We start from the raw sequence: 19,522 nt of genomic DNA, 5'->3' as shown, positions 1-19,522 counted from the left end.
TTAAAAGTTGCTAAGTGCCCACTTTTTCGGGGTTCTTGCACGGTGTTATATCTATATATAAGAGTGAATGCTATCTTTGTAATTCTACCGTAGATGTGAGGAAACCTAGTAAATAGGAAGAAAACTCACATCAAAGACAGGAGTGTGAAATCTAAGAAGATGTATGCTGGTGTCAAATTACCTTATGAATTGCCATGCATGGGAGATGAATATAATGAGTTTACATATGCCCCATTTAGTGCCTAGGTATGTGTGAATAATATTTGGGTCCACTTCGTCAGAGAGAATTGTTGGAATCTCTGATCGGATTCTAGCCTGTGAATTGGTTGGACATTGGAAGATATAATGAATTATCGTCGGATTTGGAAGGGAACATTTGCATTGGTTACTGCTCATATACTCAGCCTTCCACTGGATATCTTCACCAAAGGAAACCTCGTTCTCTTCTCATTACATAATGCATTTTTTTATATATCAATCATGATAATTTAAATATAAGCATAATCTTAAAAGCAGTGGAAGGGGCGTGTGGCGCAGTTGGTAGCGCGTCTGCCTAGCATGCAGAAGGTCTTGGGTTCAACTCCCAACTCGTCCATTTGCTTTTAATCTTTTCAAAGTTAAACTTTTTCTTTTTATTTCTCTACTTTTTCTAATTTTTCAAAGAAACAATGTCACTGGTTATAGGACATCAAAAAATTAATAGGAAAAATTAAAATGAAACAAGATTCATTCGATCAAAAAAAAAAAAGCATATTGGAAGAAATAGCTACTAATTCAGATCAACTCCCTGATGCTTCTCCTAAGGGAACAATTGACGAGTTGTGCATTCCTATTATTCAATTGATCAACACCCATAAGGATTTGGTGACTACAAGTTCTTGTTCTGGTAGAGTCAGTGTGTTTTTAGAAGGTTCAAAAATCAAAAACCTAAAGTTTACTGAAAATAATCATCAAGATAATGACAAACTAATACTGGATATTGAGACCCCTGATAGTAACAACATCAAAATTGGTGGAAAAGGTGAAGGAGGTAAATGGTTATTTGTTACTCATGATAAAGCGGAACTAAAAAACTGGTACAAAGACTTGAACTTTAAATTTCTAAATGATAATAATAATAATAATGAAGAAATAATAAATGATTCTTTAGTGAAAAGATATATTTTATTTAAATTTGAGCCGTTAATCTTACATATCAAGTGCCGAAACTTTGAAGCTGCTTCAAATGTTTATAAGATTGCAATGAGCTGTGGATTCAGGGAATCTGGAATTGGCACCAACAACTTGCTAGGTGTCAGAATATCCATCAAATTGGACATCCCCATTGGCTATCTAAATGAATCCAACAACGAATTGGAGTTGTTTGTTGATGAAAACTACTTGAAAATAGTAACCCAGCTTTCAATAGACCGGTTCAACGAAAACACAAAGAAACTCGACATGCTCTACAGCGCAATCAAGAGCTTCATCACCACAGACACCCAAAACAGCATCAGCGCAACAACACCAGAAACCAAAGAAGCTCGAAGAGAACGCAAAAAACGCGAAGGTCTCCGGAAGAAGCTCGGAAAACCTGCTACCACGGCTGTGGATAACGCACATCAACGCGTATCCACATATAAGGACGCATAGACGCACGTGTGTTTGTTCGGCTCGCGTCGGAAGAATTATCCGGCGGCATCCCACGCACGAAAACCGGCGTGGGCTGCTCTCCTCATGAAGATCATAAAGCTTTTCCTTCTCTTTCTCTACTTCTTTGTTCACCTTTTGCTCTGCTGTCTGCATTTCTGGAGCCAATTCCCAATTACAATCAGCTACACTCAGCAGCAAATGTTCAGTTTAGTATCTGCCAGATCGCCAGCAGTACGTTTGACTTGCTCTTTTGCAAGATCAAGAGGTAAGAAAGATCGCTCTTTTCCATCCACACAATACCCACTTTTCCTTTCCATTTCTAACTCTCTGTGATTCAATCCCCATTGTTTGTTTGTCTCTAGCCTTTCATGTTTCTTGCCTCAATTCTAATCTCTCTCCATTTGCTTTTCCTGCAATGTCCCCAACCATGGACATTGGTGGGTTAGTCGACTGGAAAGTCAAGGAGGGTCAAGCTTATCAATCTGGCCAGGTCTTGTTAGAGGTTGAAACCGACAAAGCTCAAATTGATGTTGAGGCTCAGGATGATGGTATATTGGCCAAAATTTTGGTTCCTGCTGGCACAAAGGATATTCCTGTTGGTAAAACTATAGCTTGGATAGCTGAACCTGATGACGATTTATCAACTTTGAAAATTCCCGAATCTGAACCTGGACCTGAATCTGCCTCTAAAGCTCTGACTAAGTCAAATCAAAAAGCCTCAAGTTCCGCTGATAAATCCGAAAAAATGGATTCAAAATCAACTTCAGAAACCCCAAATCAATCAATTGATTCCAACTCAATTTCAACTTCCAATACTGCAAATTCAAATCAAACTTTTTTCCCATCAGTTTCAAATTTATTGTCCGAAAATAACATTTCTCGTGATGATGCCCTAGCAAAAATTAAAGCATCGGGCCCCAATGGTAGGATCTTGAAAGGTGATGTTTTAGTTTATTTAGGAAAAGCTTCAAAGGATTCCTTAAATAAACTTAATGAATATATTCACAAGCATGATCATCTCGATCTATCAAACATTGTTGCTACTCCAATTAAATTAACATCCGCTGGTTCTGCTTCATCATCAGCTGCTGCACCTGAAAAAGCTATAGATTCCAAAGATTCTCAATCGACTGCTCCAGCTCCAGTCAGTAAACCAAAGCCACAACCGATCATATTATCTCAAACTTATAACTTATCAACACTAATTGAATTACAAAAGCAATCCATTGGTAAAGTTAAACCCTTTACAATCTCCGAATATATCAATGAAGCTTCCAAAAAATCTGAATCATTAGCTTACCAAAAACATGCAATCAATTCCGATTATTACGACGAACTATTCGAAGACTTGGTAACACCTTCAAATATTGAAAGATTTCAAATAAAAAATTTGAAAATTAATTACTCTGCCATTTCAAATTCAAATTCAACCTCAAAACCCTCAATTTTTGATTTATTAACTCAAAATTCAAACTCTTCAAACTATTCAGCTCAACCAACAGTTGAGGTAGAACTTTTACTAAATGATAAAGTTGGTGATGCTAAAGAAAAAGCAAATATTTATTTGCAAAAATTGGGTGAATTTTTACAACCCGAATTATGATATGTAATTGCTTTTTCATATATATAATTCTTTTCATATTTATCTTTTTTTTTATATTTACTATTATCATCCTACTTATATAGGATTTATATGTACTAGCTACTAGGCTATTTATAGTGTTTTTTACTTTATTTTAGATAAATTATTTAAATATTAGACAAAAAATTTATTCTAGTCTCCTGAATTTATCGAGTGATAAATTTATAAAGTACTTGGAAAAAAATGGTGATAAATGGAAAGTGACATAAAAATAGAAAACAAAAACGATAAAATAAGCAAAAAAAAAAACAACAAATTTATTCATTTATTATCATCACCTCAACTTTTAAAATTTATAGAAACCTTGGTCATGTAAATAAAAAATGACTTCTTGAACAGCATCATAGGAATCTTCAACAATTTTAGCACTGAGCGTGTTGATTTCATCATCATCATTAACACCAATTAAAGTAAAATTAGAAATTTCACCTTTAATAGTGTGGTTTTTGAAGCTTAAATAAGCTTCTTTATTAAAATTTTCATCAATTATTAAAATAATTGAACCAGATTTATACAATTCTTTTACAAAATAATCAACTTGATTTAACTTTAATTTTAATTGATTCAAGTCTAAAACGGTAACATGTCTGTTATTTTCAAATTGGTTGAATGTTGATTGTAAAGCATTGGATAAAGCAACAGCATTGAATGCCTCATTTGGCTTTGATGATTTTAGATATAGGATGAAACTTTGTAAAGTCTTTTTGGGGTATCTATTTTGCAAAATTTTAGCAATTTCGGGATAAGTAAACCATTCAGGTATTGGATCACCGTTTTTCAATTTGTTTCTTAAATCGGTACCTGAAATATTCCATGTTTTAGTTGTCTTTAAATCAATTTCGTCGATTGGAGCATAACGATCTTTATCAGGTAAATAAGTGACCATTCTGAAAGGAACAATTGTGATCCCGATTTCATCGACATATTTTTCTAGTAAAACCTGAGCATCATAAGGGCCATAGAAGTCGACACCCTTTGAGTTTTTACCTGGGCCTGCGTGGTCTCTACCAACAATGAAATGAGTAGCACCATAGTTTTTTCTAATAATTGCATGCCATAAAGCTTCTTTATCACCACCCATTCTCATTGCTAAAGGTAATAGAGATAATGAAACAATACCTGGAGGATATTTTTTGACAATTTCATTGTAAACCTTGGCTCTTGTAAAGTGATCAATATCACCGGGCTTAGTTAAACCAACAACTGGGTGAATCAATATTTTACTATTAAGATCTTTACCAGCTCTTAAAGTTAATTGATGATGAGATAAATGCATTGGATTTCTTGTTTGGAAAGCAACAACTTTATTCCAGTGGTTTGATGTGAATTCCAATCTTAATTGAGTTGGGTTCTTTCTAATGTTGGTGTAATCGTAATGAATTGGAAATTGGATACCTTGTAAAGAACCACCAACATAATAATCACCGGCGGTTTCAAATAAGTATTTGATAGCAGGATGTTCAGGATCACCTCTAAATACATTTTGAGCTTCCTTTTGTTTATCAGGTTGATAGACTGATTCAATTGTTAAGATTGCCAATGGTTTCAAATCTCTGAAATCTATTAGAGCAATTCTTTGACCAACTTTTAAGGTATCAACAGTTTCCTTTGAGAGATCCAAAGTTATTGGAATTGGCCATAAGATACCAGATTTTAATCTAGTGGTATCCACGACACTTTCATAATCATCTTGATTCAAGAAACCATCCAAGGGAGAAAAACCACCATTAAGAATCAATTCTAAATCACATAATTGTCTTGCAGTCAAATTGAGATTGACCAAGGATGGAACCTCTTTTAGCAAGTCATCTTTTATAGCAGCATCATGAGCAACTAAATCTTTGAGAACACCACCGTGAGGTTGAAGAACCATTTTGAGGAAGATAATTCAAACGAAAATTGGAACAGATAAAGAAATAACTAATTAGTCAATGAGACTGTTGATATTTTTGGATTTACACAAACAAAAAAAAGAAAGGATATAGGAAAAGAAAGCAAATATATATGTTTTTTTTTTGCAATTGGCAGACATCAATGAAAGTCAAAATGTCTAACCATTTGACGGTCGAGCTAAAAGAAAAGAAAATAGCGTTATAGTAGCAGCAAATTGTCAAATTGGTTGAGAGTGAAGTGATTATGCTGTATCTGCTTCTCATTGGCCAAAGATGGCTGGAGTTGAGCATTTGTGGATGAGCAACTGGGGTGTGTTCGGTGGGGTTCATTTTGGGTCTGGTGGCCTGTGTGTGGCGCTGCACCGCCCGCTCTTTTCAAGCCATCTGAACATAGCTGTGAAGGGTGGCTAGTTGATGCGATGACACGTGAGCTGAGCACACCGCCATTCGAAATTGACAATTGATTGCTCTTTTGGGCGAGCGTGGCGATTCTCACCGTTAGACAGCGTTTGAGTGCGTGAATCAATCTACTGGTTTATTGGCTTATAAACAAGAATCTGCAAAGAAAACAGAGAAACAAAAGAAAAAAGAACAAAGAAAAAAATCGGGAGTGAAAATACTTACATATTAAATGTCCATATCGAGAATTCATTCTGCTGAATACGTATCTTTAGCCAGGATTTAATTGCTGGACAATCATCATAATTCAAAAGCTTAAAAAGCTCTTCCTTTTCATCAAACTAAAACCCAAGATCTGAATACTGTATCAATTTTGTCAATCAAATCTCATCGATAGACCAATCACCAAAACCAAAAAAAAATATAAAAATTAAAATAAAACATAAAAATAAAAACATTGGTACCCGTTTTAATATAAATCATAACCTTAGATATTATAAATGACATTTATGAATGAATGCTTTATCTATTGTAAAATATAAGTAATACACATTTAATTGATGAAACAAATTTGGAATAAGAAACACGATAACGAAAAACACTTTGATATTTGTAGTGACATTAATATTATAGATATAAAAAACAACACCAAGATTTGGAATTAGAATATTCTAGAGATAAATTGCAAAATTAGAAGACAGTGTAAACCTTTAGTTGTAATCAAATAAAATAAACATCAGAGCTTTGATTGATTGGAGCATTTTCTTCACCTTTAATTAAAAAATGGCCTATACCTTCATATGATTGAAAAATCGTGGAACAAAGTAATATTTATATGAATTTTTTTTTGAAGAGTTAAAACCATGTACATTTAGTAATCTGTTCCAATATATTATTTTAGCTCAATTGATATTAAATATTCTTATCATAAACGATTTTTAACTTTCAAAAAGATAATTTTAAATTTTCAAGAATATAAAAACAGAAAAAAACTTTTAAACCCCGGAAAAAAAAACCACCAAAGTAACATTAGCATCATTAATGTGCAAAAAAAAAATAAAAATGAAAAAAAAATTGAATAATAAAAACATAAAAAAATAATTGTGACAATAAGTGAATTATTATTTTGCAATTTTTTTTCTTTTAGTAAGTTTTCTTTTTTCTTTTTGTAAATTTATGTTTAAACTTTGAAACTTGAACTTGATAGATTTAATAAAAATTAACCCAAAAAACATATTGAGAGTACCCGTAGAGTTTTAAAACTAGCTATTGACATTAAAATTGGAATAAAAAAAAAATTGGAATATTGGAAACAATTGACAAATTCCTTTAAATTTAAATAACCTGAATCTTTTTTTTTTATTTTATTTTTAATCTCCATTTTGTTTATAAACAAATTAAAATATCCTGTAAATTGATAAAAATTTTTGTTCTCTATTAATTAATTGAAGAAATTGAAACATAAGACTTTCTTTATCTTTTCCAATTGAAGAATGCAAAATTAAAATTTTAAAAAAAATTAAATTGAAATAAGTTGAAGTGAAATGATAGAATCCTAATTGATAGAGTAAAAAAAAAACAACAACGACATGAAGTATGAAATATTATAAATGAATAAGGAAAGATTTTAAAATCATTATAAAACCATAAAAAAACAATATTAATTGATTAATTATACTATTTGCAATATTTGTATTTGTATTTATAATTAGTTGTATTAAATAACAAGAACCCAATCTATAGGAAATGAAGGAAATCAGATTTGATATTCATATTAATCTTGGATTGATATTGAATTTAATTTTAGTATTGAAATTGATTTTGAGATATTTGAAGATATCAATGATTAATGTACAGGATTTTTTTGTTGAAATACACAGATGAAAAAAAGAGAATGGAAGTGATTAATTTGAAAAACAAAAAGGGACAACAAGAGAAAAGAATGGAAAATGAAAAGGAAAAAAAGATGAACAAGAACAAGCAAAAAAAAAAAATATATGGATGTGAATATTTTTTTAAAAAAACAAACTTTTAAAAAAAATGAAAAGAAATTAAGACAGGATCATGAAATGAACTAAAAGACAGGATGGATAGGTAAAAAAGACATTAAGTAAAGAATTTTAACTTTTTTAATCTGAAAAATCTATCAATTATATGGACATTGTATCAAATCAAATTAAATCAAACTTTTTAAAAACAAAACAAGACAAAACAAGACAATCAATGGAAAAAATATAAAAATAACCAGAGGAAAGAAACCTTATATTTCAATATGCTGTGATAAAATTCATTGAAAATGAAAACCAAAGAGAACAAAAGAAGACAACTATGAGGGAGAATTTTTATACTTTTTTTCACCCTTTACTTAACAAAAAAAGGGACTGAAAATCTACAGTGAGATAAAAGAGTTAGTAGATTGATCACAGATAAAGAGGGAAACATTGAGATTAGCTGATCGTCAAATATAAGTTATAAGCCAGTAGATTGATTGATAAAAGAAGTGTAGATGATATATGAAACAGATTAGGGGAATTTGATCGATTGCATCGATATGGATTAGCTGAAATTAAGCGCCGACAGAAAGAAAAAAGGAGATTGAGTGAGAAACGGTGAGTTAGTAAGAAAACAAGAAAGGAAAGGGAAACAGAATCAAAAAAATCAATACCTTTGAGGTTTTGATGCTGGATGAGAAGAAAAAGAAAGAAAAGAAGAAAGTAAAAGAAAAACAGGGAAATGGAGGTGTTTAAATACCTTTCAGAGCATCAGAGATGGAATTTACCCAAGGTCAGAATATTCACAAACAAGACCCAATGAGATCACAAAACAAGCACAAAACAAACAGCGTAAAAATAGCATCGAGACCACAGACATGGGCCGGCGGTGGTCACGGGGGCTGCTGGTGTTCGGTGCAAAGCACCAGCGGCTCGGAAAGTGGTTTCGTGGTTTCGTGGTTTCGTGATTTAAACAGCTACACAAAGAAAAGGCGTCTATACAAGAATGCTCTTGACAGCAGCAGCAATGGCATTTCCAACCTCAGCGGTGGAGTTGGACCCGCCCAAGTCTCCGGTTCTAATTCCGGCGTCGAGAACCTGTTTGACAGCAGCTTCCACAGCGTTGGCTTCCTTGACCAAGTTCAAGGACAATCTCAACATCATGGCGGCACTGAGAATCATGGCCACTGGATTGACCTTGCCTTTATCCAAGTCTGGAGCAGAACCATGGCAAGGCTCGTACAATCCAAATGCCTCGTTTGTGTCGGGCAACGAAGCTAACGAAGCTGAGGGCAACAACCCCAAGGACCCAGGAATGACTGAGGCCTCATCTGATATAATATCACCAAACATGTTGGAGGTGATAACAATACCATTCAATTTAGTGGGCGACTTGATCAAGATCATTGCAGCAGAGTCGATCAATTGGTGCTCGACTTTCAATGTTGGAAATTCGTTTGCAATTGTCTCGGTGACAGTCTTTCTCCATAATCTTGATGACGCTAAAACGTTGGCCTTATCCAATGAAAATATTGGCAATGGAGGGTTTTGTTGCAATGCCAAAAATGCGGCCATTCTTGTGATTCTTTGAACCTCTGGAACTGAGTATGCCTCTGTATCACTGGCAAAACCAGATCCATCATCTTCCTTTCTTTCACCAAAATAGATCCCGCCAACTAACTCACGCACTATTAAAATATCTGTGTTTTTAGCGATTTCTGGTCTTAATGGAGACAATCCCAATAACGACTCCGAAGCAAAGTTACATGGTCTCAAATTGGCATACAAGTTTAGTTCTTTACGGATTTTCAATAACCCTTGTTCAGGTCTGACTGCACCTGTCCCCCATTTGGGTCCTCCAACAGCACCAAGTAAAACCGCATCTGATTCCTTTGCAGCCTTCAAGGCTTTGTCTGGCAAGGGCACCCCTGTGGCATCGATGGCTGCTCCGCCAATCAAATGATGCTTGAAGTTGAATTTGATTAGTGGATTGGCCTCACTGATGGCATTAAGAACTTTCAACGCTTCGTCAGCAATTTCGGTACCAACATGATCACCAGGCAAAATAACAATATTCTTTTCGACAACAGACATTTTCGATCACTAAAAACAAAGATTGGTTATGGTTATATTGTAGTAACTAAGACTTATATGATTGTGGAAATATATATGTAAAAAAGGATGAAGAAGAAATCCAAGGAATCCAGGAAATCTAAGAAATCTGGAGATTATTGATCACAATTTTGAAAAATTCCCTAAGACTCACCAAAACATTGACGGCTGCGGAACCGGCCCGTTGTCGCTTCAACTCCCGAAATAGATCAGCGTTATTTGGGTCTCTTCTGGGACTCGAACACGCGATTTTTTCTCTCATTTTTCATTAAAAGCGCTTCCACAAAAATGGCGTCAAAAAAATAGAAAAAGCTTGCTCCCACACTCCTGGCGTCTGTTTTGAATTTATTTTTCATCAATTCGTCTAACCTCTGATCTGTAAACAAGTGGTGCAAATGATTATCGTAAATACAAATGTCTTCATACCAATAACTATTATCGTGTTTATCTGGTAGCAATTATAAATACCTATATCAAGTTATTTAAATGTATTCAAACACATTAACCGATGTTTATAATTTTGCCAAATAATCAATCTTCATCACTTACTCTCTGTTTCGGGTAATCACCTTTGCCAACTTCGTTTATAAACCACACTAATATATGAACAAACTTACTCAAATCTCCAAATGTTCCTGCAAAGTTTGTCTGAAAAATCAATATTATTGTCTGGCTATGTTTGTTTTCATCAGTGCTTGTTCCTTTAAAGACCTTCAATTAAAACTAGCAATCCAATCACTTCTACTATTCAAGTATAATCATTGTATATATAAATGAACATGAATATCCATAAATATCCACTATCAAATTCTTTCTTTTTTTTTCATTTTATTTTGTTTATCACACCAATCACTTCTTATTTTGTTTTTATCTTTCATCTCTTCTTAGTATAACAGCTAATTCCTAATTCCTAATTCCTAATAACAATTTAATAATGCAATTATTCGGTTCAAACAAATTTGCACTTTTACCATCTTTATTGGCCTTAGCCTCAAAGGTTCTTGCTGACTCGACAATTTTTGAACTATATGCTGATTCTGACGACTCCCTGATAGATTCCTTACCAATTGGTATTTCTGATGACACTTTAGTTTTGAAAGACGATATAACCCCAATTAAAATCCAAATTGACGACAATGCTCAAGCCTTGGTTCAAAATACAAATGTTTATCTTTCAAATGATGATAGTCAACTAAATATTGCAACCTCAGGTTCTACCTATTTCTATCTTTATAACGGAAAGTTTTATTACAATGATTACAACACCTTTGTTGCTTGTTCAGATTCAGATTCAGATTCTTATACAATTTATGTTAACGATGGCATTCAAAAATGTTCAAACCAGATCTCTCTTTCTTTAATTCCTAAATCAATTTCTGGTTCAACTGTCGACTCATTTGTCCCAGAAGTCTTGACTGCTTCTTCAACTAATAATCAACCTGTGTCCACTATCACAGGCGCTGTTTCCACCATTTATTCCTCTGGTTATGTTGTCTCAACTGTCACAACAACAATCTTAGTTCCAGTCACATCAACCTATACTTCAAAAGGAAAAGATACTTTATTAGTTGTCACCACTTACACCGAAACCATTGAAACAACCTCTTGTATCACTTCAATTGAAACCTCTATGATCATCTCCACTGTTTCCACTGAACTAATCACTCACACTTCTTGTCTTGAAACTGAATGTTTAGTTAACGTTTCTTCAACTTATATTGCTGAAGTCGATGAATCTACCACTGTTCCTGTTTCAAAGACTGATACGGGCTTTGTTTTTACTTTAACTGCTACCGAAACTGAAACTGAAACTGAAACTGCTACTCAAACCGGCTTGATTCCAAGTGGTACCACTACTCCAGCCTCTGATGGAGAAACTAGTTCTGGTTTTATTTTCAATACTGTTACTGGAACACTCCAAACCGTTGTTACATCTGAATCTTCAACCACTGCTAGAAGAACCGGTTCTGCCAGTTATATTGAAATTGATGGAAGTTACATCTTTTACCCAGTTAACCCAACCTCAACCGATTTACAAGCTGCTTCCACTTCTGCTTCTGAAACCCAAACTGGATTTGCTTTAGAGAATTTTTTTGAAAACAGTGGTTCTCATGGTATCCAAAAATTCTCAATAATGTCTGCCTTAATTGGATTTTCTTTAATGTTAATTTAAATTACAAAAGAAATTCTTTAATATTAATATTCAAAATCTAAAAAGGAAATGGAAAATTTTTTTAAAAACCAAAATTAAAAAAAAAAGTTCTTTTTAAAAGAAATCATTTTTTATTTTTCTCAACTTATCTTTATTTTTATTTTTGTTTTTATTTTTATTTTTTCTCATTGATTTCTGTACATTAATCCTTTATTTCTTTAATTGTGTCTATTCTGGTTTAATCTAACAATGGTAATATACGGCTGGTAACGTCAAGGGTACTACATCAAAATTGTCTTAATAAATTTGTATTGATATTTGATTCTATGGTTTGAATATACTCAGTGCATTAATTTCAAATTATTTTAAAGAGCTTTGAACAATTTATTAACCTTCACGATCTGGATCCAATCAATTTTTATGATTTGTTGATCCTCATTACTGATCATACAATTGTTTTTTCATCTCATCTCCATCATCCTTTTTTAGCCTTATATTAGAAAGCTGCTTTTTTTTCCATAATAATATTTCAATTACTTTTGAACTAATATCTTATTCATCTTTTATTCATCTATTTTTCCTAATCATAATCCCCTGTTAAATCATATCAATCCTATTTCAAAGGTCAATCCTATTTCAAAGGTATTTTTGAAAAAAGCTTGTGGTTTAAGCTTTTCTAATATATATAACATAACTCCTACTCTTTAAATTTCTTTTTATCACCACAATTTTTTTATACTCCAATTTCTTCGGCTTACGGCTTGGTCTTTAACTTTAATTATTTTTTTATTTTTATTTTTTACAAATTTTTGTTATTGAGTTAATTTAATTATTTTTTATTTTTATTTATTTTTATTTGAAACTAGTGAAATGCATAACCTATTAATTTTATATTTTATATTATTTTTATTACTTTAAAATTCGTTTTATCAAATAAAAATTTATTTATTACGATAGAAGTTGATATAAATACAATATATACTTAAAAATCCAAATTCAGTTGAAAATCATATTTACAGGAAATTTATATAATTATTAATGCAACTAAAAAAAAGAGTAATTGGAAAAATGAAAAAGGAAATGTTAACAGAACTGGATTTAAATAAGATCGATCAAAATCTTATTAAAAATAAAAAAAATAAAAAAACCTAAAAAACAACTAAGGAATCATAAATCAAAACATGAAATAAAAAAAAAGAAAAATCTATAAGAAAATTTTAGTGTATTTAACTAATTCTTTTGATCTTTCTTATCATCATTTTTTCTTTCATCTGTTTTATCATTTGCTTCGTTTCCATTTTTGTTAACCTCATCTGTATTAGTATTTTCCTTATTATCTTGATTATATTCAGTTTGAGTTGAAATTTTTTTGAAAGCGCTTGCTAAAAAGTTCTCGACCTTTTTCAATTTAGAAGTACTTTCATGTTCAGTTTCAGATGGATGGTTTTCGTTTGAACTATCCAAATTGTCTTTTATAGGTTTATCGGTCTTCCATAAGGGATTTATTCTCTTTGCAGTTTTATCGTTAAACGAATCTGCTAAAGCTTCTAATAAGGCTGTTTGAGCATCATCTAATGGTTTTAAAGTTTTTATGTCCAATTTAATATTTAAATCCCCTCTATATCTTATATTATTCGATCTTGGTAACCCTTTACCAGAAACAGTGAAAACCTGGTTATAACTGGCGCCTGAAGGTATTTTAATTCTAACAGATGGTCCATCTATTGTTGGAACAGTTATAGTTCCACCCAATGCAGCAGTTGTCATAGGAATTGACACAGTATGAACTAAATTTTTGCCTTCTACTTGGAATTTTGGATCAGGTTTAACACGAACTCTGATGATTAAATCACCTTTATGTAATCTTGTATTTGGGCCTTTTGTTGCCAAAGGAGAGTCTCCTTCCCCAGACATTTTAACTCTTGAACCATCCATCATTCCTGGAGGCAAATCCACTTCGATTTTTTTTCTAATTTGTTCGGTACCATGCCCATTACATGAACCACAAGCATTTGAGCTTGCAATTATTTTCCCTAACCCATTACATTTGGGACATGTATAAGCCACTTGATAACCAGAGTTCATGAAATTGACTTTTTGACCAGAACCATTACAAGTTCCACAAGTCGATTTGCCTTTTCCAGGTTTTAAGCCAGAGCCATCACAAGAATGACATGAATCATTTACAGAGTAGTCAAGATTTAATTTTTTACCAAAAATTGCTTCTTTTAAGGTTAAAGTTTGGACAATTTCGATATTTTCACCAACATACTCAGTTACAAAAGACGAGTTTCCTCTGCCGGATCTTGTACTTCCTCCAAATGCTTGACTGAATATATCTTCAAAGTTTATGTTGCCAAATCCGTTGGTACTTCCACTAAAACCAAAAGGACTTCCAGCACCTTCAAAGGGATTTCCTGCACCACCAAAACCTCCTGCAAATGGGTTAGCATTTGGATCAGTGGTTCCATATTGATCAAAAGCTGCTCTTTTGTTTGGATCAGACAATATTTCATAAGCGTCTTGAATATCGTGAAATTTCTTTTCAGCTTCTGGTTCTTTATTAACATCAGGATGAAATTTTTTAGCTAATTTATAATAGGCTTTTTTAATTTCGGAATTCGAGGCTTCTTTATTGACACCTAAAGTTTTATAAGGGCTCGCTTGAGCAAGATTAAATGAAGATGTATGGAAAGATGTTCTGCCATAAGAAAAAGAGTGCAAGAAAGATGAAGATGTTATTGGCACTTTTTTAAGTATTATTGCTGAGGAATTATAGATAGGAAGAGAAGACTTTGAGATATTTTTCAAACTATTCAAAGAAGATCTGTACATTTTTGAAATTAATATAGATTAGTTACTAATTGAAGGACCTTAGGTATCGGACTCAAGTCAAACTATTTTTATCTCCAAGGTTTATTGATAAATCAGTCGTATCGTAGTCTGATATATAATTGAGATACTAAAATTTTCAGAGTTTTTCATCGTAGAAATTATCAATGATAGTCAAGCTTCGTCGGCGCAGAGGGTAACGGATTAGATCTTCCATCAAGTTCTTTTTCGCCAAACAACTAAAATCAACTCATAGCACTTTCGCAGCGATAAATATTAAACGTGTTGTAATGCGTTAAGCTGCATGGCGCGGTAACGTTATCAACCAACATGTGGCGGCAACTGTGTTTGGACGTTTTTAAACGTAAATATTCCGTAATCGCATTCGGTTTGAGCGCTCCGACGTATTGGTCTCGAAATGGCGTCTACGATATCACGGCATATCTTGCGCAACTTATCCTACCTGACTTTTACCTGACTGGTGTTTGGAATTTCATGACTATTGTAAATCCTTTGAAATTTTACTTAAAAGCTTAAGACCCAAAGCTACAAAAGTTAAGGTTTCTTGTGTAGGAAATAGCTTTTTTTTGATTATTACTCTATCTGCAACAATTTCACCAAAACCGTTGGAACTGTGCATATTTGCAGCCGTTTGAAATCTTTTGCTCAGCTTTCTCCCTTCCTTTCAAAAAGCTATTTCCGGCAAGCATGCTTTTGGAGTTTTCATTAAATGAAAATTTAATTTCTGTTTATTGTGGGGTAAATGTTTTAAGTTTTCATTTATTATAATAATTATATCATCGGTCGTATATTTGGTTATCCTAAAACGTTTTTTTTTATTATTGTTTTATATTATCAGGAGAATAAAATCATTTAATTTCAACTATTTCCGTTGTTGAGTCTCTTTTTTTTTGAAAAAAACTAAGTCTTTATCTGTTATCTTCAAGTGCTTGCTAGTGTCTTATTATTGGGAATACAGTTTATCGTAATTAAAATATTATAAATCATTAGGCTTGAAATAAATATAGATATAGTTTGCAGAGTCTATATTTCTAGGGATTTCTATTCTTTTGAGCAGAAACGTCTGAGAAAATTTTAGTTTTTGAAATTCTAAAAGAAACAAAAAAAAAAACAAATTTGGTATTGAGATGAATTTGATCATTATATATACAAAATCATAAAAATTAACACAATTATAGATAAACAAAATAACAGAAAATAACATAAAAAAGAACAGAAAACAATATTGAATATTGAATATTGAATATCAAATATCATATATCATATAGATCATAAAGCAATTTAAATTGCCAATATCTAATACATGCAACACAACTTATGTAGAATTTTGAATTATTTTTCGATGATGGATGATAAATCAACATTTTTGGCAAATTTAGCATATTTTTCAAAATATGCTCTTTCAAGTTCAACTTGTTTAGCTTCAACCTTCTTTCTATCCTTTTGCATTTCTGATTCTAATGGCAATGAGATATCATAATATAATTCAACTTCAATATCTTTAGCTTTTAATTCATCGAGAGATTTAACGTGTCCATTGACAGTAGAAAGATTAATGTTGTCAATTGGAGTGAAATTGACAATACAATCCTCCTTGACAGCAAATACAGAATCATCTTTGGTGTAAGGACACTCAGAATCGTAAATTTGAGTTATCAAGTCATGATATTCGGGATATGAAACCCTCCAGTGAATATGACTTGGTCTGTTTGGATGTCTATCCATAAATTGCAATAAATCACCAGCTGGTCCATCATAAGGAATAGGATAAGAAGTGGGTCTCAAACAGGTATACGAGTAATAACCTTGCTCATCTGCAATAAATGTACCTCTCAAATTGTAATCTGGTTGTTCATCATCTTGTTGTTCATACAATCCATTAGGAGCACAGTGCCAGACTTCAACTTTGGCACCTGGTAACGGCTTACCTTCAGGATCAGTGATTCTACCATGAACAAAAGCTTTTACACCACCGACTTCCTTTTGAATAATAGATTCACCATTTCTGTAAAGTGGGGAATTTGGTCTGTAAAATGGACCGATAATAGCAGATGAAGTTTTTTTAACATGATCCAATTTATGGGTTTGAATATCAACTAAAGTCTCTAGACCCAAGACATCGGATACCAAAATACCTTCATTTCTTCTTTCATCAGACATATGTCCTATTTTATTAATGAAATCAACACCATACAACCATTCATCAACAGTAATATAATTTTCTCTTGTAAAGTCATGGATGTGCTGTATTAAAGAACCAATAACACATCTTGCTCTGGGGGTAGTCTTTGGACCCATAGATGAAATGACAAAGTCAGTAAATTCTTGAGACATGGCTAAGTGAATTGTTTAGAGTTAACTATTGTAAAAAGATATTGAATTAAAACAGAAGATTATTAGTGATTATGATAGTATCAAACAAGTACCAGAAGTTGTATTTGGAAGTAATGATTTTTGTTTCAAACAATTTAATTAAGAGAAGCTAAATTTCTTGTCTTTATATAATTTTCCAGAATCTAATTTTTGAAATAAGCTGGCACAATAAATCACTTGAAAAGACTTTAAAAATAAAAATCGAAAGTTTTTGCAAATTATAATATCATCAGTTTTTTTTATTTTTACTTTATTGTTTTCTTGAATTCCTTCATTTAAAGTTAATAAATTACATTTAATAAATGGGGTACCTGATTCAACCTAAAAACACAATAAGAATGCAAATGATCAACGAGCAATGCGCGGCGGAAATAGCTTTGTAACTATAATTTTGCAAATCATCTAATGATGAGCTTTTGCTTTTGGTGAGCTGACCAAAAAAGTCTATCTGATTGAATAAATAAAATGGAAAACAATTCAGGAAATACCCTTATTTTCATTTCACATACCCCGCCATGTGCTTCATCAGAAAATAACCAAAGCACGACACCATCGGATATAGCTTTGAGTATCAGTTTTTTGTCTTTAACATACCGAAAAAAATAATGACAGCAGAAGCAATTTCCGCACTGTGGTTGAAAGGAGAAAAAGATATATAAAGCATGTTTTGCTGTGTTGTTAGTTGTTATCAATGCAATTTCAAAACTGGCTGCAGTTTAATTGAGTATCAAATCAGAAACAGCACGTTTTTTTTCTTTTCCTCTTATTTATCAACTGGAATTACTTAGAGCTATTCTAACCAACCATATTTCTCAATTAACCAATGAATTATACCCTAGAGTTTTGATTATCCTCTTTACCCTTCTTTTTTTCCAATCACTGTTTTATAAAACCAAAAATCAGTAAATTTCTTTATATCATCTAGATCAGTCATATTTTATGAGATAAATTAACATTTTTTCAAAAGCAGTAATAGTTTATTCAACTATTCTGAGTTTTAAAAGATAATATAAATTCAATACTGTATAGTTTCAAATTCCCCAAAGCTTTTTTTTCTTTTCCTGGAATTTTAAAATTGTTTTCATATGTTTTTAATCATCTAACTGTTTAAAATAACCAATAGTTATAAAATGGAATAACCCAGTCCTTAAAACCAGTTTCTTTAATTGATTTTTGTAATTAATTAGAAACATTAGTGATTTTATTTTGGTAAAATGGATCTACCAAAAAGTAAAATAAAATTTCATCAGCAGAATTATTATAAATAAAATTAAATGATTTAAGAGTTATTTTTTTGAAGTAATAAAAAATCCGTTAAAATATTGATATTTTGAATATGACTAAAATTAAAAAGAAAACTTGAATTTTTGTTTATAATTTTTAGCAATAGAGATTAAGATTTTAAACTTGAGAATACAATGATTTTTAATATTGATAATTTGATTATTTGATATACCTTAGAAACCAATTTTTTAACTTAATTCTATTAAAAGCAATATAGTTAATATCAATCTTTAATTGTTGAATTAAATAAAGTGCAATAAAGCTGTTGCTATTATTATTTCTAAAATAATATTCATTAAAACTCTATAAGATTGAAGAATAAAAGCACTCACTTCAGCTCCAGCCGACGTTGATGGCTGTATTCTGATCCTATTCTCACTCACAATTTAATAGTGGTGGGCAGTGTAAACAAGATTTCCTAGGCTGAATTGAAGAATATCCCATTGGATTAACGTGGTAATAATGGTAATTAACCTTTTATGGTTTGAGTGAGTATATCTTGAAGGCATTCCACATAAATTTAAGAAATTGACTGCAATCAGTGTATCAGAATATTTGCCTATAAGGCTACTCAAAGCTGTAGCAGCAAACGAGCTCAAATAAACAACATACCAAAGAAAGAGGTGTGATGGTGTTCTTCGCTCCAATATAAGTTAAAACTGATTTTTTTTTTAAGAAAATAACTGCTAAGAACACACCTTTTGGGGTTCTTGCACGGTGCTGTTTATTAGTCCGTATATAAACTACAAAAACTGTCGCTGTAATTTTACCATGGATGTGAGAAAACCCTAGAGGGAAGAAAACTCACATCAAGGACGAATGAACTTAAGTGAGAAATAGATGTTATGTATTAAAACTGATTCATAACTTCAATAAACAGCTCTTGATCTGAATTCTTCAATTATTATTAATATTCCGTGACCGCGAGCCAGCCGTGTGGGACTCGTAGACCTATATAGTAGGTATAAGCTGTTGTTTGCCTTAATTCTAAGCGAGGTGTAGGGAAACCTGAACTTACAGGAAAAAACCTACCCAAATCAGATAGAGAAAAAGTTTAGGATCTTAAGAGTTAAGGTCCCATGCCTTTTCTAGAAAACTAACCAACATTTTGAATTGTTTTCTTGTACCTAAAAGTTGCTTAAGTTGGGTAGGCCTTTCTGAACCAAGTTCCTGAGACCATATTCCTGCAAAT

At 32.1% G+C, this 19,522-nt stretch overlaps 7 protein-coding genes and 1 non-coding gene across 8 annotated transcripts; 4 read left to right on the top strand and 4 right to left on the bottom strand.

Moving 5' to 3' along the window:
• The first annotated feature begins 522 nt into the window (after positions 1 to 522).
• Positions 523 to 595, top strand: ASCRUDRAFT_t85. The gene has a single exon. It is a non-coding gene; the product is annotated as a tRNA-Ala (tRNA).
• Positions 570 to 2,058, top strand: TYW3 (tRNA methyltransferase TYW3). Its single transcript, XM_020193175.1, has one exon. The coding sequence runs from the start codon at positions 715 to 717 to the stop codon at positions 1,630 to 1,632; it is 918 nt and encodes a 305-aa protein (XP_020047245.1). The 5' UTR covers positions 570 to 714; the 3' UTR covers positions 1,633 to 2,058.
• On the top strand, positions 2,033 to 3,235 carry PDX1 (Pdx1p; the record flags this gene model as incomplete). Its single annotated transcript, XM_020190541.1, has 2 exons — positions 2,033 to 2,699; positions 2,742 to 3,235. Coding segments are annotated over 2 exons (1,161 nt in total), but the record flags the coding sequence as incomplete, so codon positions are not given.
• A 607-nt stretch (positions 3,236 to 3,842) lies between these two features.
• MET3 (sulfate adenylyltransferase) lies at positions 3,843 to 5,135 on the bottom strand (the record flags this gene model as incomplete). Its single annotated transcript, XM_020189482.1, has 1 exon — positions 3,843 to 5,135. A coding segment is annotated over one exon (1,293 nt), but the record flags the coding sequence as incomplete, so codon positions are not given.
• Positions 5,136 to 8,450: 3,315 nt separating this feature from the next.
• LEU2 (3-isopropylmalate dehydrogenase) lies at positions 8,451 to 9,798 on the bottom strand. The gene has a single exon (XM_020193174.1). It carries the CDS (start codon positions 9,648 to 9,650, stop codon positions 8,553 to 8,555), a length of 1,098 nt encoding a protein of 365 aa, XP_020047242.1. The 5' UTR covers positions 9,651 to 9,798; the 3' UTR covers positions 8,451 to 8,552.
• An 804-nt stretch (positions 9,799 to 10,602) lies between these two features.
• ASCRUDRAFT_80743 (uncharacterized protein) lies at positions 10,603 to 11,841 on the top strand (the record flags this gene model as incomplete). The annotated part of the gene is made up of 1 exon (XM_020194531.1): positions 10,603 to 11,841. The coding sequence occupies one exon, from the start codon at positions 10,603 to 10,605 to the stop codon at positions 11,839 to 11,841; it is 1,239 nt and encodes a 412-aa protein (XP_020047241.1).
• A 1,163-nt stretch (positions 11,842 to 13,004) lies between these two features.
• Positions 13,005 to 14,751, bottom strand: ASCRUDRAFT_75691 (DnaJ-domain-containing protein). Its single transcript, XM_020193173.1, has one exon. It carries the CDS (start codon positions 14,653 to 14,655, stop codon positions 13,051 to 13,053), a length of 1,605 nt encoding a protein of 534 aa, XP_020047240.1. The 5' UTR covers positions 14,656 to 14,751; the 3' UTR covers positions 13,005 to 13,050.
• Positions 14,752 to 16,005: 1,254 nt separating this feature from the next.
• Positions 16,006 to 17,007, bottom strand: ASCRUDRAFT_35068 (intradiol ring-cleavage dioxygenase; the record flags this gene model as incomplete). Its single annotated transcript, XM_020190570.1, has 1 exon — positions 16,006 to 17,007. The coding sequence occupies one exon, from the start codon at positions 17,005 to 17,007 to the stop codon at positions 16,006 to 16,008; it is 1,002 nt and encodes a 333-aa protein (XP_020047239.1).
• Between the last annotated feature and the right edge of the window lie 2,515 nt (positions 17,008 to 19,522).

The sequence above is a fragment of the Ascoidea rubescens genome (assembly GCF_001661345.1).
Source record: "Ascoidea rubescens DSM 1968 unplaced genomic scaffold ASCRUscaffold_6, whole genome shotgun sequence".
Taxonomy (NCBI): Eukaryota; Fungi; Ascomycota; class Saccharomycetes; order Ascoideales; family Ascoideaceae; genus Ascoidea; species Ascoidea rubescens.
This window is presented reverse-complemented; position numbering and strand designations above follow the sequence as displayed.